This window comes from Lucilia cuprina, chromosome 6 (genome assembly GCF_022045245.1).
Source record: "Lucilia cuprina isolate Lc7/37 chromosome 6, ASM2204524v1, whole genome shotgun sequence".
In the NCBI taxonomy this organism is placed as follows: Eukaryota; Metazoa; Arthropoda; class Insecta; order Diptera; family Calliphoridae; genus Lucilia; species Lucilia cuprina.
Window position 1 is genome coordinate 3,218,883 of NC_060954.1, and position 20,799 is coordinate 3,239,681.

General features: G+C 30.0%; 2 protein-coding genes across 5 annotated transcripts in view; one reads left to right on the plus strand and one right to left on the minus strand.

Moving 5' to 3' along the window:
* The window catches only part of LOC111681279 (KN motif and ankyrin repeat domain-containing protein 1-like), a 12,190-nt gene extending 1,120 nt beyond the window's left edge, over positions 1-11,070 (plus strand). For 2 of the 4 annotated variants that reach the window (XM_046953819.1, XM_023443034.2), the window contains exons 2-8: positions 4,430-4,878; positions 5,851-7,313; positions 8,139-8,735; positions 8,792-9,038; positions 9,867-10,079; positions 10,154-10,354; positions 10,429-11,070. In XM_046953819.1, the coding sequence (XP_046809775.1) occupies positions 4,430-4,878; positions 5,851-7,313; positions 8,139-8,735; positions 8,792-9,038; positions 9,867-10,079; positions 10,154-10,354; positions 10,429-10,611 (3,353 nt within the window). In that variant the 3' untranslated portion in view covers positions 10,612-11,070. Of the gene's footprint in view, positions 1-4,429; positions 4,879-5,850; positions 7,314-7,438; positions 8,083-8,138; positions 8,736-8,791; positions 9,039-9,866; positions 10,080-10,153; positions 10,355-10,428 lie in introns of those variants that run through there. The other 2 variants (XM_023443035.2, XM_023443036.2) reach the window with 2 other exon arrangements.
* A 6,161-nt stretch (positions 11,071-17,231) lies between these two features.
* LOC111681261 (probable cytochrome P450 317a1) lies at positions 17,232-19,879 on the minus strand. Its single transcript, XM_023443015.2, has 2 exons — positions 18,218-19,879; positions 17,232-17,897 (listed from the first exon to the last, which is right to left on the minus strand). The coding sequence occupies exons 1-2, from the start codon at positions 19,377-19,379 to the stop codon at positions 17,455-17,457; spliced, it is 1,605 nt and encodes a 534-aa protein (XP_023298783.2). The 5' UTR covers positions 19,380-19,879; the 3' UTR covers positions 17,232-17,454.
* Between the last annotated feature and the right edge of the window lie 920 nt (positions 19,880-20,799).

Below are 20,799 nucleotides of genomic sequence, written 5' to 3' on the forward strand. Positions count from 1 at the left end.
AATAGAAAACTGTTTGGATACAAATTTTTCCATAGAAAACTATTTGGACAGAAATTTTTCTATAGAAAACTGTTTGGACAGAAATTTTTCTATAGAAAACTTTTGGACAGAAATTTTTCTATAGAAAACTGTTTGGACAGAAATTTTTCTATAGAAAACTGTTTGGACAGAAATTTTTCTATAGAAAACTGTTTGGACAGAAATTTTTCTATAGAAAACTGTCTTGACAGAAATTTTTCTATAGAAAACTGTCTTGACAGAAATTTTTCTATAGAAAACTGTCTTGACAGAAATTTTTCTATAGAAAACTGTCTTGACAGAAATTTTTCTATGGAAAACTGTCTTGACAGAAATTTTTCTTTAGAAAACTGTCTTGACAGAAATTTTTTATAGGAAAAACAGTCTTGACAGAAATGTTTCTATAGGAAAACTGTTTGGACAGAAATGTTTCTATAGGAAAACTGTTTGGACAGAAATGTTTCTATAGAAAACTGTCTTGACAGAAATTTTTCTATAGGAAAACTGCTTGGACAGAAGTGTTTCTATAGAAAACTCTCTTGACAGAAATTTTTCTATAGAAAAGTGTCTTGACAGAAATTTTTCTATAGAAAAACAGTCTTGACAAAACTTTTTTTATAGAAAACAGTCTTGACAGAAACTTTTCTGTAAAAAAGCTATCCAGACAGAAATTTTTCTATAGAATAACTGTTTGAACAGAAATAGAAAAACTGTCGTGACAGAAAAATGTCTTGATAGAATTGTTTTGATATTTTTTAATATCTTAACATTTGTTTTGACTTTTTTTAATAATTTCCACTTGGGTCATTTTTTAAAAATCTTGGCAAAATTTTGTTTGTGAGTTTCTATTATATTTATGTTGAGATTAGTTATTTTTGAACATTTGTTTTATTTATTCATTTTCATCACTACTGTCAACCTAGACACTGTATGCTAAATATTTTTTCTTGTTGTTGTTATGTCAAATCATAAAAATATATATATTTTTAACATTTAATAGTTTTTGCTATTTTTGTTTTTTTATATTTTGGGCCAAATTTCATTGTTATTGGTAGCAAACACGTTTCAGTAAAATGATTAATATTTTTATTTAATTTTTAAAAATTTATCTGTTATTTTCTATTAATTTTTTTATAAACATCTTATTTGAAGTTTTTGTTTTTGAAATAAGTTTTGTTAAAAAATTATAAAGATAATTAATTAGCAGAAGAAGATAATAAATGAGGCCTTAAGAAGTTAAATTGCTTAAAAGAAGGGAAACAATGAATTTTTTAAATGGGAACTGAAATCATACAAAATTTAGTGAAAAAAATTTGGTTTTTAGTTGCCGCAATAAAATATTGTAAAATCAACTAAATATGGTATAACAAGTATCATTCTCCTCTTCCTTACGAGTTAGTTGCTCAACTAAAAACTTGTTCTCACTAGGCTTATTTAAAAAATTCTAAGTTTTTTCCTCTAACTTTAGTTAATAGTTTCAAGTGACAAAAGTTCGTCACGGCAACCAAAAACAGTTATAAGGGCAATTAAATTTAATCATTATGGTTGTTTTAATTACGTGAGACCATTATTCTTAGGTTATGCTTAAAAAGCTCTATATAGTACTTCTTTAACTTAAGTAAATAGTTACTGCAACTTTAGTAAATAGTTGCTGCAATAAAATTTTGTAGTTTGCAGTTAACAAAAGGTAGTAGAGGGAATTAAATATATTTGTTGTCATGTTAACTAGGAACCATTTTAGCAAACTATTGCAACAATTAAACTTTATGAAAGCAACAGAATAAAATATTTTAATAATAAAATTTATTGTAAGAGCAACTTAAAATAGTGACAGTTGAAACTTCATCATTCCTCTGCTGATGAAATTGGTTCTCACAATCAACAATTCTTGGAAATTTAAAAAAAAAAAGGTCAAAGCTATACTCCTAGTAAAGCAATTTATTATTACAACAAACAATCGATTATAATCTGCGTGAAACTTAAAACTTTAACAAATTATTGCCACAATCAAAACTTGTAACAGCAGCTTAAAAAATAGAGTGAGGAAAAACTTAATCATTATTCTATAAATGAAATTGATTGTCACAATCAACAATCTGTTATTTCCAGAGAATTTTAAAAGAAAGCCTAAAGCTATTCTGCACTATTTATTTGAAAGTTTAGTTGTATTAAAACTTGGCAAATTGTTGTTCTAACCAAAATTGCTAACAGCAACTAAATGAATAAAAGCTATTAATATATTGGTTCTGCTGATATTTAAATTGATTGTCATAATTGAGAAACTATAATAATCTAATAATAATAATAATCGTGAACTTTAAAGCTCTAACAAAATAGTATTAGGAGAAACTTAATCATTCTTTTGCTAATGCATAGTTGATTGTCATAATTAACACTCAAAACTGTTCTTCTAATAAAGCAATTGATTGTCACAACAAACAATCTATTATCAGAGAAACCGAAAACTTTAACAAATTATCGTCACAATCAAAATTTGTAACAGCAGCTTAAAAAAATTGTATTAGGCAAAACTTAATCGTTATTCTATTAATGTAATTTATTGTCACAAACAACAATCTGGTTTAAATTTTAATCGTATTAAAACTTTGTAATTTGTTGCTCTAATAAAAATTGGTAACAGCAATTAAATGAATAGTAGATTAGTTTTATTGATAATAAAATTGATTGTCACAACTAAGAATCTATAATAATGTGATTATAATCAACGTGAACTTTAAAGCTTTAACAAAATAGTATTGGGAGAAACTTAATCATTCTTCTGTTAAAGAAATTGAATGTCACAATCAACAATGTGTTTTCTTGGAGAATTTTAAAAAGCTCAAAACTGTTCTGCACTAGTTTAATCATATTTAAACTTTGGAAAATGTTGCTCTAATCGAAATTGGTAAAAGCAACTAAATGAATAAGAACTATTTATATATTATTTCTTCTGTTAATGAAATTGGTTGCCACAACTAAAAAACTATAGTAATCTAATTACATTCTTAGTAATCTTTAAAGCTTTAACAAAATAATATTAGGTGAAAATTAATTGTCACTATCAAACAATCTGTTTTTTTCTGAGAATTTTAAAAAGCTTTAAACTGTTCTGCACTATGTATTTGAAAGTTTAGTTATATTGAAACTTTGCAACTAATTGATGACTTTTAAACTTAAACGTTTTCTCACTGTGTACTTTTGTTTGAAAAAGCTCTATTAAACCTTTGTAACTAATAGATGTGTTTAGCATAAACTTAAACTTTTTCTCTCTGTGTACTTTTGTTTAAAAAAGCTCTAGGTTTCTCGTTTCTCTCTTCCTAGCTCTCCTCGTATCACGGTACCAGCTAAAGCATTAAACAAATTAATGTGTTTGCAATTGAATACAATCTTTAATGATTTAATCAAATTGATTTGAGTCATGCATACATAGCTATGACAACAAATACATGAATATGAACATTATCTCTACAGGGTTTTGTTTTTAAAAATTATATGACTATTATTGGCATTTTGATTTAAATTAATTACCACTTCAATGAACTCGGTATTTTTAATGCAAATTCCTCTCAAAGTGATAATAAAAAACACAAATTAACAGCTTAATAATGAATACGAAACAATCATTATCATTGTAATAAAAAAAACTGATTACATTAAATAGGAAAAAGTTGTTTTTTTTTCAAAAGCTTTTAAAGGTTTATTTGTTTTTTTCTTGTTCTTAAGAAACCTAAATCTCTATTCTAATAAGTTTTTATTAAGAAGCTTATCAGTTTTTTGGCAAAGCGCACAAACATAACAATAACTTAGAAACGGTAGAAAAAAAAATAACAAATAAAAGCTTTCGTAATTTGACAATTTTTTTTTCTACAGCTTTAGATAAAATAACAAATTAGTTTATTATTTTGTCCAACAAAAAAAGAAAGAAGCGAAAAATAAACGACACACATTTATTTATTGAATCATTTAACGTTTCAATACCAGTCTCTACACAAGTCAAGTCCAGCAACTTTGCACAAGAAAAATAATAAAAATTAAGATACAATATTTAAATCTAAGCTGCAAACAACAATAACACAATAGCCGCCGTCATAAAGTTATTTGAAAAAATAATAAATATTTATTAACCAAAATACAAAAAAAAACTAAAATTTACAATGCAAAATCTAAACTAAAAAAATTTAACAAAAAAATTTTACCTCTAACCACCTTTTGCTAAAAAAATGCATTTACCTGTAAAATAGTTGACGCTCAACCGTGTTAATGGAAACACTAAATATCAAAATTGTTTTAGTTAAACACATAACAAATGTTAAAGAAAATTGTAAAGCTTTATAGAAAATAAAAACAGGTTTCTTAATTAAAAAAACATTAACAAAAAAAATTAATAAAATTTTCTTTATCCCCCCTCTAGATTCCTGTGTAACGGGCAATAAATCTCCTAGAGCTTCCAGCATTTATTCTAAAACTTTGCCATTTCAACAGAAACTATCACCGGCTGAGCAGCAATATGAATCGTATGTTAAGGCTACTGTGGCAGCTAATGCTAAATCGCCAGTGGAGGAATTACTTTCACCACCTACACCACCACCACGACGTCATACCTTAACGGCAAAATTATCTTTAACCAGTCCACCCACTGCCCTAACCTCCACCGATAGCGCTCAATCGCCGGGTTCAGATAAGATTTTATCCAGTTGTTTGTCTTCACCGATTAAGGAGGCTGGTGTAGTAGCGACAACTGCTGCTGCTGCTACTTCTACAGATGCCCAAACTTTGTTTAATATACGCCAGCAAATGGCCTTAAGTTTGAAGCGAATGAAAGATTTAGAAGAGCAGGTTAAATCTATACCGGATTTACAGGTAAGCTAAAGTAAAAAGCTTTTAAAGTTTTAATAAGGTAAACTAAAAGCGTTCATTCAACCATTTCGAAAGGTTCCACTTCTTAGTTCAAACTTAGCTTTTATTCATATATGTATTTCATTAGTATTGAATTCTAAATCTAAACTAAACTTTTAAGCATTTTTTACACCAATTTAAGCTTAGAAAGGGTTAAGCTTTAAAGTGTAAAAAACAAAGAAAAAAGAGAATTTCAAAAAGCTTTACGACTCAACGAGGAATCACATACAGAACATTCTCTTCAAAAGGTTTTATTTCTTAAATCAAGCTAAGCTTTTAACTATTCAAAGCCATTAATTTTCAATACAAAATAAGCTTTTATGGAAATTGAAGCTCATAAAGGCTATAATAAGGATTCAACGTGTAGTTGAGAAAAAAAGAGAAAACATGAATTCAAAAACTTTTAAGTATTATGCTAAGAAAGCACTAAAGCTTTAGAATACGATAAATAGCTGAAAAATGCTTTGCAATACACAATAAGCTTTTAAGGAAATAAAAGCTTATAAAGGCAATAATAAGGATTTAAGATATAGTTAAAGATGAAAAAAAGAATTCAAAGACTTTTATGTATTATGCTAAGAAAGTACTAAAGCTTAAGCATATGATAAAGAGCTGAAGAAACGCATTTTAGCTCTAACAAAACTAAGCTTTAAAGCTTTCCTTTCAGTAATTTTGATAATAAAGCTTTAGTAAATGATAAAGGGCTAAAGAAACCCTTCAGGCCTTTAAAATATGCTAAAGTTTTAAAGCTTAAATTTTATTAATTTTAATAATAAAGCTTTAGCATATGCTAAAATATTAAAGGAAGACTTTGGACAAATTGTCAAACTGATTAGAATCGTTAACAGACTAGAATCGTTAAATAGACTTCAATAGAGTTAAATCGATATAGAATTTGTTGCGACATTTCTAATTTGTTCCTTTTTTTCCTTACAGAGTGAACTCTCTCAACTGCGCGAAGAGAAACAACGCCTACAGCAGACTGTCAAAAGCAAAGAGGAAGAACTACAAAAGGCCAAAGAAGCCACTCGATTCTCTTCCTCACCTAGTCCAGTACTTAGTCCCAAAATAACATCACCCGTACAATTTCAACCGCAAAGAGTAAGTCCGATTTCATTAGAAAGTATGGGCGCTAGAATGCAATCCAATAACAAAAAATCACCCATATTAAAGCGTGATGTTGGCACCATGTGCAGCAAACAGACTACGCGGGATATAGCCGTTGGAAGTCCCATACCGGTACAAAAAACTCAACGAGATGTAGGCTGTAATGCTGCGGTTACGAAAAATATTACAGAGAATTTATATACTAAAACGGAAGTAGAGGAACGTATTAGAATGTCCATACATCAGCATGAAGAGGAAAAGAAATTGGCGAGATTAAAAGATCTTATATCCGTGGGTACCCAGATGTATGTGGCCAAAAAAGACACTAAAGATAGTGGGGCTCAAACGAAAGCCGAAAAACCGGTACAGAAACACAATGTCAGCGTTATGGCCCAACCGGCAACACGTGAAAGTTATACCAACTGCAAACCAGACGTGCGGACGGTGGGCTGTTCAAATGATCGCGTGTCCGATGTATTGTGTGAGAAATGTTTAGTCACGAAACGTACTGTTGCATGTGCTACCGATGATGAAACGAAAGGGGAAACAGCTAAAACAGTCTCTCTTAAGTTGTTGGACATGCCGGCTCGTAGTAATACTTTCAGTTTGGGTGATAATGAAAAACTGAATATAGCGAAGAAGACTATAGGAACCCAATATACACCCATAGTACAGCATTCGGCAGGAAGTCAAACAACAGCTGTACAGCAGCATACGGTAGGACTGCAGTTTGCACCACAACAGCAAAACACCAGCACACAATTTGAGCTGTATACTGTGGCGAGACAGACAGATACTAGGGATTTGATTAGATTGTGTACCTCACAAACTAATACAGAAGAAATAGCACCACCCACCCCCGTAAAGGAGGAAAAACCAGAACCTGTTAAGCCGATTTTACACACAAAAGGTTGTAATACCGAGATTAAGAATTTCAAAGATTATGGTGTTAATACCCAACCAACCGTCACTACCAACTCCACTTCCTGCAATACCGAGGAAATACACAAACGTGATATAGCTTGTGGTGATATAGTCAAGCCACATATTTCAATAGCTTGTGCCGATAATTACTGTGATTCTTGCAAAGATGCCATCAAAAATTTAGCTAAAGATTTCTCGAAAGTGCTGGCCAGTCCGCTGCCCACAAGAGCTGCCGAATCAAAAATACCACGTCCTAAAAATCTACCCAGTCCTAGTCCGGTGAGAAGGCAATTTTCGCGTCAGAACACTTATACAGTAACACCCTCTCCAACTCCCAGTCCAGTGTCGGAAAAGAGAAATATGGCAAGGTAAGTTCTATTATATATATAGTGAAGTCACTTTCTTCTTAGTATTAGTGGTGACAACAACCATTTGAATTGGGTACTAGAGGGAGTGGTGAATAGAGGTGACTAGCACAATTACTCACTGACCTAGTCTACACAAAATATATAAATATTCAATTAGTCCGGTTGGTTAGAGTCTTGACAGAGTGTTTAAATGTTGAGTAATCCGAATTCCTTAAGGGATTTAGGAAACGCCCAGATATTTTCCTTGTTTTATAGACAATTATGGAAGTATAGAAGTGATCGCAACGGATCAAGGAGTCAATGGGGAAAAAACCAATATTCGACAAGCAAAAGCTTCCCCTTTTTAATCGGTTTTTTCTTTGGTCTTAAGTACTTTGCCTTAAGGCTTTTAAATACTTTTTGCAAACTTGCCTTCTTTAGCCAACCACATTCATACGCTGGCAATCACTTGTACTGCGCAAATGCAGTAAAAAGTTCAACTCCTGTAAACAGCAAAGGAACCCCAACTAGGAACGCAAAACAATAGCAATGACCTTCGCAGTAAAGTTTTTGTTGGCTTTCGAAAGCTTTGCAACATAAAGCGTACATTTCTCAAAAACATAATATTTTCATACAATTTTTGCAACAATAAGTTTTAGTCCTTAAAAACGAAACAAATTTAATTTAAAAAGAAATAAAATCTGCAAAAACAAAATCTAATGTTTTGGAGTCTCAGCAGTTTTACTTGCTATCCTTTGATAGTAAGTGGCTGTTCGGCCTTGGTGTTCACGTAAATATTCAAATTTTAATAAAATTTCAAACTAAATTTTCTTTTTTTCTTCACAGTTCCTTGCAAGAAAAATCCTCCTCATCGTCAGCAGCATTTCATCAATTGGAATCATCAGGTGAATCTCAAAGTTTTATAACCGAGCCAGTAACTTTAAGTGCTATAACTACACAAAAACCCCAAACCACCACCACCGGCGCAATGACAGCAGAGGAAAAATTAGCCTCATCATCGAATAGCTCCCCAGAGGGTTCGCCACAACGTAAATCCCTGTATGACCTCAGTAAATTGGGCGATAATGAGCTCATTGTTAGAGAAGAGACACGTGTAAGCATTAGCTGGTCTAGAGACAATTCACCAGCTCCCACTCCTTCATCAGCCGCAGCTAATGCTAATAAAAATCCCTCTACCGAAGAGGAGAAATTAAAGGCACAGGAAGAACCGTCACTAGCAGATGCAGCTGCAGTATGTGCCAAGGAAATTTCTCAAGGAGCACGCAAAAAAACTTTACCCTCACCCTTGAAATCTAGTCATGAAAGTAAGAATAAAACCGAAACCCCACAGAAGGAAGCAGAAGAAGAAACTGTACAGAAACCTTTACCCTCCAAGGCTTTGTTACAAAAAATCGCCATGAAAGAAACAGAGCCCAGGAAGAAGTAGGTTATAAAATGTCTTAAACTATAGCCTTTATTGAATATTTCTTCTTTTCCAGAATCACTCCTCCTAAAGAAATGCTAGTCGCTTTGAAAGCGATCAACAATTCATTGTTGAAAAAATTGGGCTCCAAACCCATTTCATCTTTGAGTTTAAAGAACTATAAGCAAACCATACAACAGGAATGGTTCCGCCTGTCCAGCTCTGAGAATGCCGATCCCCATGAAGTTGAAGATTATTTGGATTGTTTTGAAGATTTATCGGTGCCATTATTAGAATACTGTGTTAATATGGTGGATGCTAATGTGAGTAGAATTCTGATATCATAAATACTTTAGTAAGGTTAAGTTATAGTTTAGTTATAGTTCAGATCTAGTTCAGTTTTATTTCGATTCTCGTTCAGTTCTAGTTCAGTGCTAGTTCAGTTCTAGTTCAGTTCTAGTTCAGTTCTAGTTCAGTTCTAGTTCAGTTCTAGTTCAGTTCTAGTTCAGTTCTAGTTCAGTTCTAGTTCAGTTCTAGTTCAGTTCTAGTTCAGTTCTAGTTCAGTTCTAGTTCAGTTCTAGTTCAGTTTTAGTTCAGTTCTAGTTCAGTTCTAGTTCAGTTCTAGTTCAGTTCTAGTTCAGTTCTAGTTCAGTTCTAGTTCAGTTCTAGTTCAGTTCTAGTTCAGTTCTAGTTCAGTTCTTGTTCAGTTCTAGTTCAGTTCTAGTTCAGTTCTAGTTCAGTTCTAGTTCAGTTCTAGTTCAGTTCTAGTTCAGTTCTAGTTCAGTTCTAGTTCAGTTCTAGTTCAGTTCTAGTTCAGTTCTAGTTCAGTTCTAGTTCAGTTCTAGTTCAGTTCTAGTTCAGTTCTAGTTCTAGTTCGATTCTAGTTCAGTTCTGAACAGTTCTAGTTCAGTTTTAGTTCAGTTCTAGTTCAGTTCAAGTACAGTTCTAGTTCAGTTCTAGTTCATTTCTATTTTGGTTCTAGTTAAGTTTTAATTCTATATTCTGTATCAGTTCTAGTTTGACACCGAATCGAACCCAATTTTTTTAGGAAATAAGTTCGATGTAGTTTTCTAGTAGGAAATGATCTTGATTGAAAGTTGATCTCAAATTTTGAACAAAAGAAATATTTTATCAAAAATTTTTTTTTACAGGGCAACACCGCTATGCATTATGCTGTTTCGCATGGTAATTTTGACGTTGTATCCATATTGTTGGATTCAAAGGTTTGCAACGTAAACCAAATGAATAATGCAGGATACACCAGCGTTATGCTCGTTTCATTGGCAAAATTGAAAAATGCAGAACATCGTACCGTCGTCGAACGACTGTTTCAGATGGCTGATGTCAATATACGAGCTAAAAAGGTAGGTAACGAACGGAAAAGCTTTTTCGAAACAAAAAAATCTAATTAAAATTTAATTTTCTTAAATATAAATAGCATTGCCAAACAGCTTTAATGCTAGCTGTGTCGCATGGTAATCTGGAAATGGTTCAACTATTACTGGCAGCTGGAGCTGATATTAATATACAAGATGAAGATGGCAGCACTGCTTTGATGTGTGCTGCCGAACATGGTCGTAGTGATATTGTTAAACACTTATTAACTCATCCCGATTGTGATTCATTAATACAGGATGTGGTATGTTTTGTAGAATATAAAATTTTGTTTGTGGTAATTTGTTTAAATATTTATTTTCTTTTTTTTTAATTTAGGATGGCAGCACCGCTTTCAAGATCGCCTGGCAAGCGGGCCATCGTGATATTGGCATTTTCTTGTATGTCCATGAGCAAATGTTGCGCAGCAAAATGCCCAACAGAGGTGAAAATTTAACCTTAAAACGCAGTCCACCTGCCACCTCACCACGTTATACCCACAAAAGGCAGCCCTCTAAATAAGGCATTTTAAGGTTCATTTTAAATTGTGAAAAATATTATCTTAAAGCCAGTGTTAAGTTTAGTTAAACGAACAAAGTTTTTTTTTTTAGTTTTTAATTTATTTAAACTCAATTTAAAGCATTTAAAATGCCACATTTTAATTAAAATTTAATTTAAAGAAAAAGATAAAATTAATAAATAATGAAAACGAAAATTGCAAGAAAAACTCAGAAACACTTTATAACAAGAAGCCTTTACATTCCAATCCTTTGAAAATTAAAACAATTAGTTCGATATTTCAAAGAACTAAGGACAACGAATCAAGCGATTTAACGAAAAATGGGTGTTTTCTAAGTAAAAAAAGAACATTTCTTTAAAAAAAGGCGCACAATGGCATATTAACAAATTTTTGCTAATTTTTTATCTTAAAGCACAAATAACAATTCTACAATTTTTTATAAAAATTAATTAACAAAACATTACAAGTCCCTCCATTAAATGTTTTTAAAAGCATAAAAAATTAACACAAAAACAAAATCGGGTTCTTAAACAAAATTCTAAATTTAAGAAAATTTTAACACAAAAAAAAAAAAAAATACAAAAAAATAAGAAAAATTTTTAAAACTTACAAAAATTTTACATACTAATTTATATAACCAGGCATTTGTTTAAAAAAAGTTTATTAAATTTAAAAACGTTAAACGCTATTTTAAATTTAGTTTTAATTTTAATTAAAATTTAGTTTAAATTTATTTTTTTTTAAATTTTTAAGTTTTAATTTTAAATAAATATATCTTAACAAAACCAACAAAAACTCTTGTTAACCGCACAAATCATATCAAAAAACAACAAATGACAAATCTAATGGCAACAATTTTTATGGAAAATAGTGTTCATCTTAAGTAGTTTATTAGTGTTCAAAATAAAATTAATTTTACTTAAGTAGTGAAGATGTAACACTTTTTCTTTAATATTTACATGAACATTTTTTTAAAAAAAAATATTACAAATTTTTAAATAACAAAAAACAAATATATTCTGTAGTTTTTAAATATTGTTAAAAAATATATAAACGTTTACTATAAAAACAAAAAAAGAAAATATTTTAAATTATTTTATAGTAGTTTTAATAAATAAAAAAGAAACATTTTGAAAAATAAAAATTGTAAATTTTTTAATGTTAAACAATTCTTTTAAAACATCACATTACCTTAGAAACTGAACTTAAATCAATACCTTACTTTTAAAACTAATTTTATTCATAACTCTTTAACATTCAAATATAGTTACTAAAATACCACTAATTTACAAAGCTTGGCAACACTGGTATTTCTATATAGTTTGTAATTTAAATGCATATCTTTTGTTTGAATCCAATTTCTTTTATTTTACTTAAATACTTTCAATGTTATTAATCTTCAAAGAAATTTACTAAAAAAATCAATAATTTAAAAAGTTTGACAACACTGGCAAAATAATTTTTATAAAAAACATCTTAAGCAAATTATAAGCTAACGTTTGCCATAAGTTTCAAAGAAATCGCTCAAGTACTTACAAAGTTATAGTCATTTTTAAAATCCCTTAAAATAACTACTTTTTCTAACTTTGGCAACCCTGTCACTATAATCGTTACTCGATAGTTTACTAGAATAAATTATAAGCTAACGATAGCCATTAGTTTCAAACAAATCGGTTAAGTATTTTCAAAGTTATAGCCTCTTTTAAAATCCCTTAATTAACCTCATTTGTCAAAAATTGGCAACCCTGTAACTACATGGTGTCAGCGCCATCTATTGGTTGGGTACATTGTTTTTCTGCAAGTGAAAAAATGAGGGACAAACATACAATTTTTCAAAACGCTATAACTTGGAAATTACTGAACCGATTTCGATAAAACTTATATATTCTGATAGCAGATAAATTCAAAATTTTAAAAATTAATTTGCCAGTGTTGCCAGATTGCTAGTTTGGTTATATTTTTAAGATATTGAAACACTATTTCTAATTGCTATAACTTTGCCAGTTTTCAATTTAAACTTTTAAAATTACAATTTTTAAAGAGCAGAAGATTCAAACTAAACAACACAATTTAGGTTTCCAGTGTTGCAGTATACTTTCGCTTAAAAAGTGCAAAATTTCAAAAATCGTTTTTTAACAAGGAGAAAATATGCGGCACAAAAAGACAAATATTAAAAAATATATAACTTGAAATTTCCTCAACCGATTTCGATAAAGTTTATACAGTTTAATAGATAATACAATTTAGAATTCAAAAATGTATATTGGCAGAGTTGCCAGAATGATAGTTTTGTTGTGTGGAAAATATCAAGAATAATACTTTAAATTGCTATAACTAAGCTATTATTTGACTGTACCTTTCAAAATTAACGCCTTCAAAGAGTATTGAAAACAAAGCAAACAACAAAATTTAAAATACCAGAGTTGCCAACATATTTGATATAAAAAACGAAAATTTTTTTAAATTACTAAATATTTTCAATTGGAGACAAGGTTTCAGTTTTAATTAGTTAATTTAACAAAATTATTACAAAACTTTATTTAACAGGGTTACCATATTGCTAAAGGTGAAATTTAACGAAAATTATAAGGCATCTGCTGTCTTTAAAAGTTTAGAGATTTTAATTTTTAATAAGACCGTTTATTTTAAGGAAAATCTTTAAATTTACTTTTTTCTTTAAATAACTTGGCAACTCTGCCCGAAAAATATTTGAGTGTTAAGTAGAGAATCTTAGCTTATCAAAACAATCATTAGAAAGTCATTAGTTAATTACCTTCAAATATTAAGCCCTGTAACATAAACGAAATTTGTTTAACTATTAAGTAAAAAAATGCACTTTGGCAACTCTGGTGAAATAAATTTTAAACAACTACAATTCATGCCCTACCATGTCATATATGTCTCATCAAAATCAGTTCAGTAGTTTTTAAGTTATAACGTTTTGAAAAATTGTGTCTGACGACCATATTTTTTCATTTGCCGAAAAACAATGTACCCCATCAATAGATGGCGCTAAACCGATGTAGTGACAGGGTTGCCAAGTTATGAAAAAACTAACAAAATAATAAATTTTTAAAATTGTTATAACTCCGGAAATACTTAGCCGATTTGCTTGAAACTAGATTCAGACTCAAGCTAATACTGCAGGCTATTCGCTAAGGTAAAAATTATTCTACCAGTGTTGCCAGATTTTTAAATGTTGCTCAAAATTATAAGCATTTTTTAAAATTGCTATAACTTTGAAAGTATATAAGCAATTAGATTGAAACTGATGTCAAACGTTACATAATGATTTCTCCTATTTGTTGTATGTAATAGTTATTTTACCAGTGTTGCCATATTTCATTAATATGTTATATTATTAACCAGTTAAGGTATTTTTTATATATGTTATAACTTCGAAAATATTTTACCGTTTAGTTTGAGGCTGGAGTCAATCGCTAGCTAATACTTTAGGCTATTCGTTTTAGGTAAAAATTATGCTACCAGTGTTGCCAGACTTTCGAGTTTTTTCAAATTTATTAACTTTTTTAAATAGCTATAACTTTAGAACTAATTAAGCGATTAGCTTGAAACTGACGTCAAACTTGAGATAATTATTTCGTTTATTTGTTTTATGAAATATTTGTTTAACCAGTGTTGCCATATTTCACAATTTTTATATTATTAAGGCAGAAAGGTATTTTTTTAGCTATGTTACGAATTCTTAGCTATTTTATCGTTTATCTTGAAACTAGAATCAAACACTTGATTATACTTTAGGCTTTTTGTTTTAGGTAAAAATTATTCTACCAGTATTGCCAGAACTTACAAGTTTGTTCAATATTATTAATATTTTTTAAATTGCTATAACTTTGGAAATAACCTTCAGAAAATGACTTGAATGTCCTTAATTCGCTAATAGACAATAATTAATTTATAGCCCAATTGATTACCTAGCGTTCGACACCAGTTTCAGGAAAATCCCTTAGGTAGTTCCAAGGTTATAGCTGTTTTAAAAAAGTTTTACATTTTAAGAAATTTGTAAAGTCTGGCAACACTGGTAAACTAATTTTTACATAAGACTAATGGCACAAATTATTAGGTAACTTTAGGCTTTAAATCATGCAAATAGGAAAGGTATATTCATAGATATAGCACTTTTTTAAAAATATTTTATTTTGTTTATAATTGTATAAAATTATGCAGTGTGGCAACACTGGTTTAAAATGTTTGCATAAAATAAATACCTTACATTATTATCTATCGTTTGAAGTTACTTTAAAGCAAATTCCTCAAATAGTACGAAAATTATTGCTATTTAAAAAAGGTAATGTAATGTAACATATTTATAAGATCTGGTAATACTGACAATAAAATTTTTAGAAAGTACAATTAGCGTAAAATATTGTCTACTGTTGGAATGTAGTTTCAAGCTAAACAGTTAAATAGCATCGAAGTTATAACATTAATAAACAATACCTTATTTGGTTAATAATATAACAATTTTGTGAAATATGGCAACACTGTTAAAAGAACTATTACATACAACTAATAGACGCTATCATTATCTAGCGTTTGACGTCAGTTTCAAGCTAATTGCGTTAGTAGTTCCAAAGTATTAGCAATTTTAAAAAAGGTTAAGAAATTTGAACAAACTTGTAAAATCTGGCAACACTGGTAAAATAATTTTTACCTTAGCGAATAGCCTATACTATAAGCTAGAGTTTGACTCTAGTTTGAAGCGAATCGGTTAAGTATTTCCGGAGTTATAACGATTTTAAAAATATCTTATTTTGTCACATTTTTCAAAACTTGGCAACCCTGTCACTACATCGGTTCAGCGCCACCTATTGATGGTGTACATTGTTTTTCGGCAAATGAAAAAATATGGTCATCAGACACAATTTTTCAAAACGTTATAACTTAGAAACTACTGAACCGATTTTGTTGAGATATATACCACATGATAGGGCATGAATTGTAGTTGTTTAAAATTTGTTTTACCAGAGTTGCCAAAGTGCATTTTTTGATTTAATAGTTAAACAAATTACGTTTATGTTTTAAGGCTTAATATTTAAAGGTAATTAACTAAAGACTTTCTAATGATTGTTTTAATAAGCTAAGATTTTCTGCTTAACATGCAAATACTTTTCGGGCAGAGTTGCCAAGTTATTTAAAGAAAAAAATGAATTTGTAGATTTTCCTTAAAATGAACGGTTTTATAAAAAATTGAAGGCTTTAGACCTTAAAAGACAGCAACCGCCTTATAATTTTCGTAAAATTTTATCTTAATCAATCTGGCAACACTGTTAAATAAAATTTTATTGTAATTTTGTAAAATTAAAAGATTAAAACTAAACACTTGTCTCCAATGGAAAATATTTAGTATTTTTAAAAAAAATTAGTTTTTTATATGAAACCTGATGGCAACTCTGGTAATTTAAATTTCGTTGTTTGCTTTGTTTTCACTACTCTTTGAAAACGATAATTTTGAAAGGTACAATCAAATAATAGCTAAGTTATAGCAATTTAAAGTAATATTCTTTATATTTACCATACGACAAAACTTACATTCTGGCAACTCTGCCAAAATACATTTTTAAATTCTAAATTGCATTCTCTATTAATCTGCATAAACTTTATCTAAATCGGTTGAGTACATTTTAAGTTATATCTTTTTTAATATTTGTCTTTTTGTGTCGCATATTTTCTGTTTGTTAAAAAAAGATTTTTGAAATTTTTACTTTTTAAGCGAAAGGATACGGCAACTCTGGAAATCTATATTGTGTTGTTTAGTTTGAATGTTCTGCTCTTTAAAAATTGTAATTTTAAAAGTTTAAATTGAAAAATGGCAAAGTTATAGCAATTAGAAGTAGTGTGTTATTATCTTCAAAATATACCCAAACTAGCAATCTGGCAACACTGGCAAATAAATTTTTAAAATTTTTAATTTATCTGTTATCAGAATATATAAGTTTTATCGAAATCGGTTCAGTAATTTCCAAGTTATAGCGTTTTGAAAAATTGTATGTTTGTCCCTCATTTTTTCACTTGCAGAAAAACAATGTACCCAACCAATAGATGGCGCTGACACCATGTAGTAACAGGGCTGCCAATTTTTGGCAAATAGGGTAAATTAAGGGATTTTAAAAATGGCTATAACTCTGCAAAAACCTAACCGATTTGCTTGATATTGGTGGCAAACGATAGCTTATAATTTACTCTAGTGCCCTATAGAGTAATGATTGCAGTGTTAGGGTTGCCAAGTCATAGAATATTAAGTTGAATGAGGGATTTGTTTAAATGGCTATAACTTTGAAAATACTTATACGATTGTTTTGAAAATAGTTGCAATCGTTAGGGTATAAGTTTCTCTATCTGTTTTGTGTAAAAATTATTTTGCCAGTGTTGCCAAGCTTTATAAATTTGTAGTATTTTAGTAACTTTCATTCAATGTCTATAACTCTTTAAGTTCTTAAGTATTAGGAATGAATATGAAGTCAAATGAAAGGTGTGGTTTTAAGTTACAAACTATTGTACATACTAGCGTTGCCAGACTATAGATTTTTAAAAAATTCAATTTTTAAACTTACCTTTTTAGTTATTTAAACTTTGCCGTGTATAAATGAAAACAATTAAGTTTTTTTTTTAATATTTACACTAACCAACAAAAATAGTTTATTTACATTCGCAAAACAATTCTAATATACATTAATAATAAATAACAAACAATAAAATAAATTTAATTAAATACTGTTTTTAAGCAAAGTTCTTTTAACAAAGAACAGAGCAATTATTTTAAATCAAAAACAAAACATAAAAATTTACTACTTCATGTTAAATTTAACTAATTATAGCATTGACTATATTTCCACAGCCGATTCTCTACCCTCATACTCCACATATTCAAATCTCTCATGGAGAGGTTTCACCCTCAGCGCCACTCCTTCTTGACAGCACACCACCAAGTGCTGAGTGTCCAAAGTAAATTCATATTTATGCAATAGTTGTGCCAATATCAAACGCATTTGCAACTGGGCAAAATGCAGACCCAAACAGTTGCGTGGTCCTTCACCAAAACCTAACCAAAGGCAAGATTGTCGTCGTTTATTGTCCTGAGCGGAAAAACGATCGGGATTAAAGGCGTGTGGTTGGGTATAGAGAGCTGGATCATTGTGTATGGCATGGGTGGGTATAATGACGTACATGTCTTTGCGTATCAGATATTGAGGATGATCGGTACACTGGTAGTCGTTGAGAGCGCGACGCATGATATAAGGGATGACGGGATGAAGACGTAGGGTTTCTGAAAAGAGAAAAAAACAGAAGTAAAGGCTATTTTTGATATGAAATGGATATATTTTTTAAGATTTTAATGTTTTGAGAATTTTTTTCATAACTGAAGAATTTTTAAAAAATTAGTATAATTTTTATAAAAAGTAAAGAATTTCGAAAATTTTCAGTACAAACAAGAGAATTTTAAAAATTATCTATAAAAAATAGAGAATATTGAAAAATTGAGAATTACAAATTTCTATTTTCAAAACAAATGTTGAAAGTTTTCAAACATTCTGTAAAAAAAAAAAAAGAGTTTTGATCATTGTTTTTATAAATCTTCCCCCTTACCCGATATAATTTGACCCACAAACTTTAAGGAATGTATACATTCATAACTAAAGCGCTGATCATTTTCCTCATAAGCCTTCAAAATCTCTTCTCTCACCCTCTGCTGCATTACAGGATCTCTGGCTAATTCATATAAAGCATAAGTTAAAGTTTTTGAGGTCGGTTCTAGGCCCGCTCTTAAAAATGTAAAAGCATGAGCTGCCAACTCATCTACAAGATGATCTCTTAATTCTTTGGGATCTGTATGTACTTCCGTTTCGTGGGTGCTCATTTCTTGATTCATAATATTAATGAGTAATTGTAAATAGTCATCTTTATAATCACCGCATTTATCGCGATGGTTAATGACATCATTGAGTAAAGACAGGAAATAAGTTTGCACCTTTTTCTTGGTGGTAGAGAATTTAAAAGAACGAAATACATTGGGATAACGCTGCATGATGGTGGTAAGAAAGGTGCCATGTTTGTGGGTGTGCAAGGCAAATTGGGTCATGGCATCAAATTCATCTAGAGGATATTTCTGATACATAGCTTGAGTCAAGCCAAATACCATTTTAGCAATATTACCCAAAACAAAACGATGCATTAAAGGTTGCACATCCAAGACTACTTCTCTATGTCCACAACGCTGACTCTCTTCTTGCATTTTTAGCTCAAATAATAAGAGCGTCTTTTCACACTCTTCGCGTATGCTCTCATGAAAAGCTTTCATATAAGCTTTTTGAAAAACTGGCTCTAATTTTAAACGCATCTCTTTCCATTTCTCACCACTCAAACTATACAAGTCCGCCGATAGGGGATCATTTTTCATATTATGATAACAACCACGATCATTAAAATTGGAAAAGTTCTTTACCAATATCTGCTGCATTAATTCTTGATCCAATACCAAAACACGCGGTTCCAGCAAATGATAGAAACCACAGTAGGGTCCAGTACCCTTGAATCTTTTATAGAGTTTTTGAAAATACTCATGCTGTTCCATCAACTGTTTACAAGTGCCATATTTACTTAATGTCTTAATAATATCCACTAAAGGTTTAGGTCGATCATGAGGTACTCCCAAAAAATGCCAATAATCGCGTATATATTTTAGGCCAATGCCGCACAAGGTAATCAAAAGAAAAATGATTAAACCCAATATTAAGAAAATTATCCACATTTTGAACTCTGTTTCATTTGTAATTTGTATTTAAACACTATTTTCCATTTACATTTATACAGTTTTCATTTTATTTGTTTAATTATTCAAGTTTAATTGTTGTATTTTTAATTGTTATTTAGTGGCGAATTAAATTAAATAAAAAAACAAAACATTTTGTACAATTTCTATGTTCGTTCGTACGATTACACTTATTTTACTTAACTGCTCTATAAACTTTGAGTAGAGTGAACTCATCGCGGTTGTAGTTAATTTTTAAAACTTTTTTTAATAGAATTTTTGCTTTTTTGGTTATCATTTGCTTTTGCAGCGATATTTGAGAGTTTATTTTTGTGTTGTTTTATTATGGTCGTTATCAATCCATAAAAAGCGTTTCATTAACTCTTTTTTTTTATTTTCCACTTATTTTTTGGACACTACGAGTGTAAGAGGGTAGTTCGGATATAGAACTAATAAGTAAATAAATAAACAAACAAATAAATATTGACTTCGTCATCTCTCAGATACTATATTGTTATATTCAGATCTATGTATGTTTGTCAGTGTGTTATTTTTGGGGAGTAATTTAACACTGAGAGAAATTAATTGTTTGTATTATAATTAATTGTAATTTTGTGAGTAAATAATAATTAAGAGTAGAGAATAAATAAGTGAGAAATTCAAGTTGAATTTGATATTGTTCTCAATTTATTTGGTGTAACTAAGAGCAGTTGATGTTAATATGTGGTTTGCATGGAACAAGGTATAAAGTTCTTAACTAGATCTTAAGTAGTTATTTATTCTACGACAAATGAAGATTAATAATAGTCTAGTGACTAGACTGTAGTCTATAGTAATATATTTTTTGTTTAGTATATAGCCTAGTCAATAGTCAGTCATTAGTATTGACCATAGTCTAGTCAATAGTTTACAGACTATTCTATAGTCTAGTACATTATGTAGCCTATAGTCCAGTCGATAGTCCACTCTATAGCCTACTTTATAGTCTAGTTTGTACAGTCGATAGTCCACTCTATAGTCTAGTTTGTACTATAGTCTAGAGCCTAATCTATATTCTGGTCTGTAGTCTAGTGTAAGGTGTATTCTATTGTCTAGTCTATAATCTAGTATAGTCTAGTCAATAGTTTAGTCTATAGTGTATAGTCAAGTCTATAGTCTAGTCTATAGTCTAGTCTATAGTCTAGTCTATAGTCTAGTCTATAGTCTAGTCTAGAGTCTAGTATATTGCCCAGTATATAGTCTTGTGTATAGTCTATAGTCTAGTCTATAGTCTAGTCTAGAGTCTAGTATATTGCCCAGTCTATAGTCTTGTCTATACTCTAGTCTATTGTCTAGTCTATAGTCTAGTCTATAGTCTAGTCTGTAGTCTAGTCTATAGTCTAGTCTATAGTCTAGTCTATAGTCTAGTCTATAGTCTAGT

What these genes read in the sequence shown, in the direction of transcription:
- LOC111681261 (XM_023443015.2), bottom strand. Translation starts at nt 19,379, where the DNA reads ATGTGGATAATTTTCTTAATATTGGGTTTAATCATTTTTCTTTTGATT. An exon ending in TGTGGGTCAAATTATATCGG is followed by an intron (nt 17,898 to 18,217) that starts GTAAGGGGGAAG and finishes TTCTCTTTTCAG; the next exon opens with AAACCCTACGTCTTCATCCC.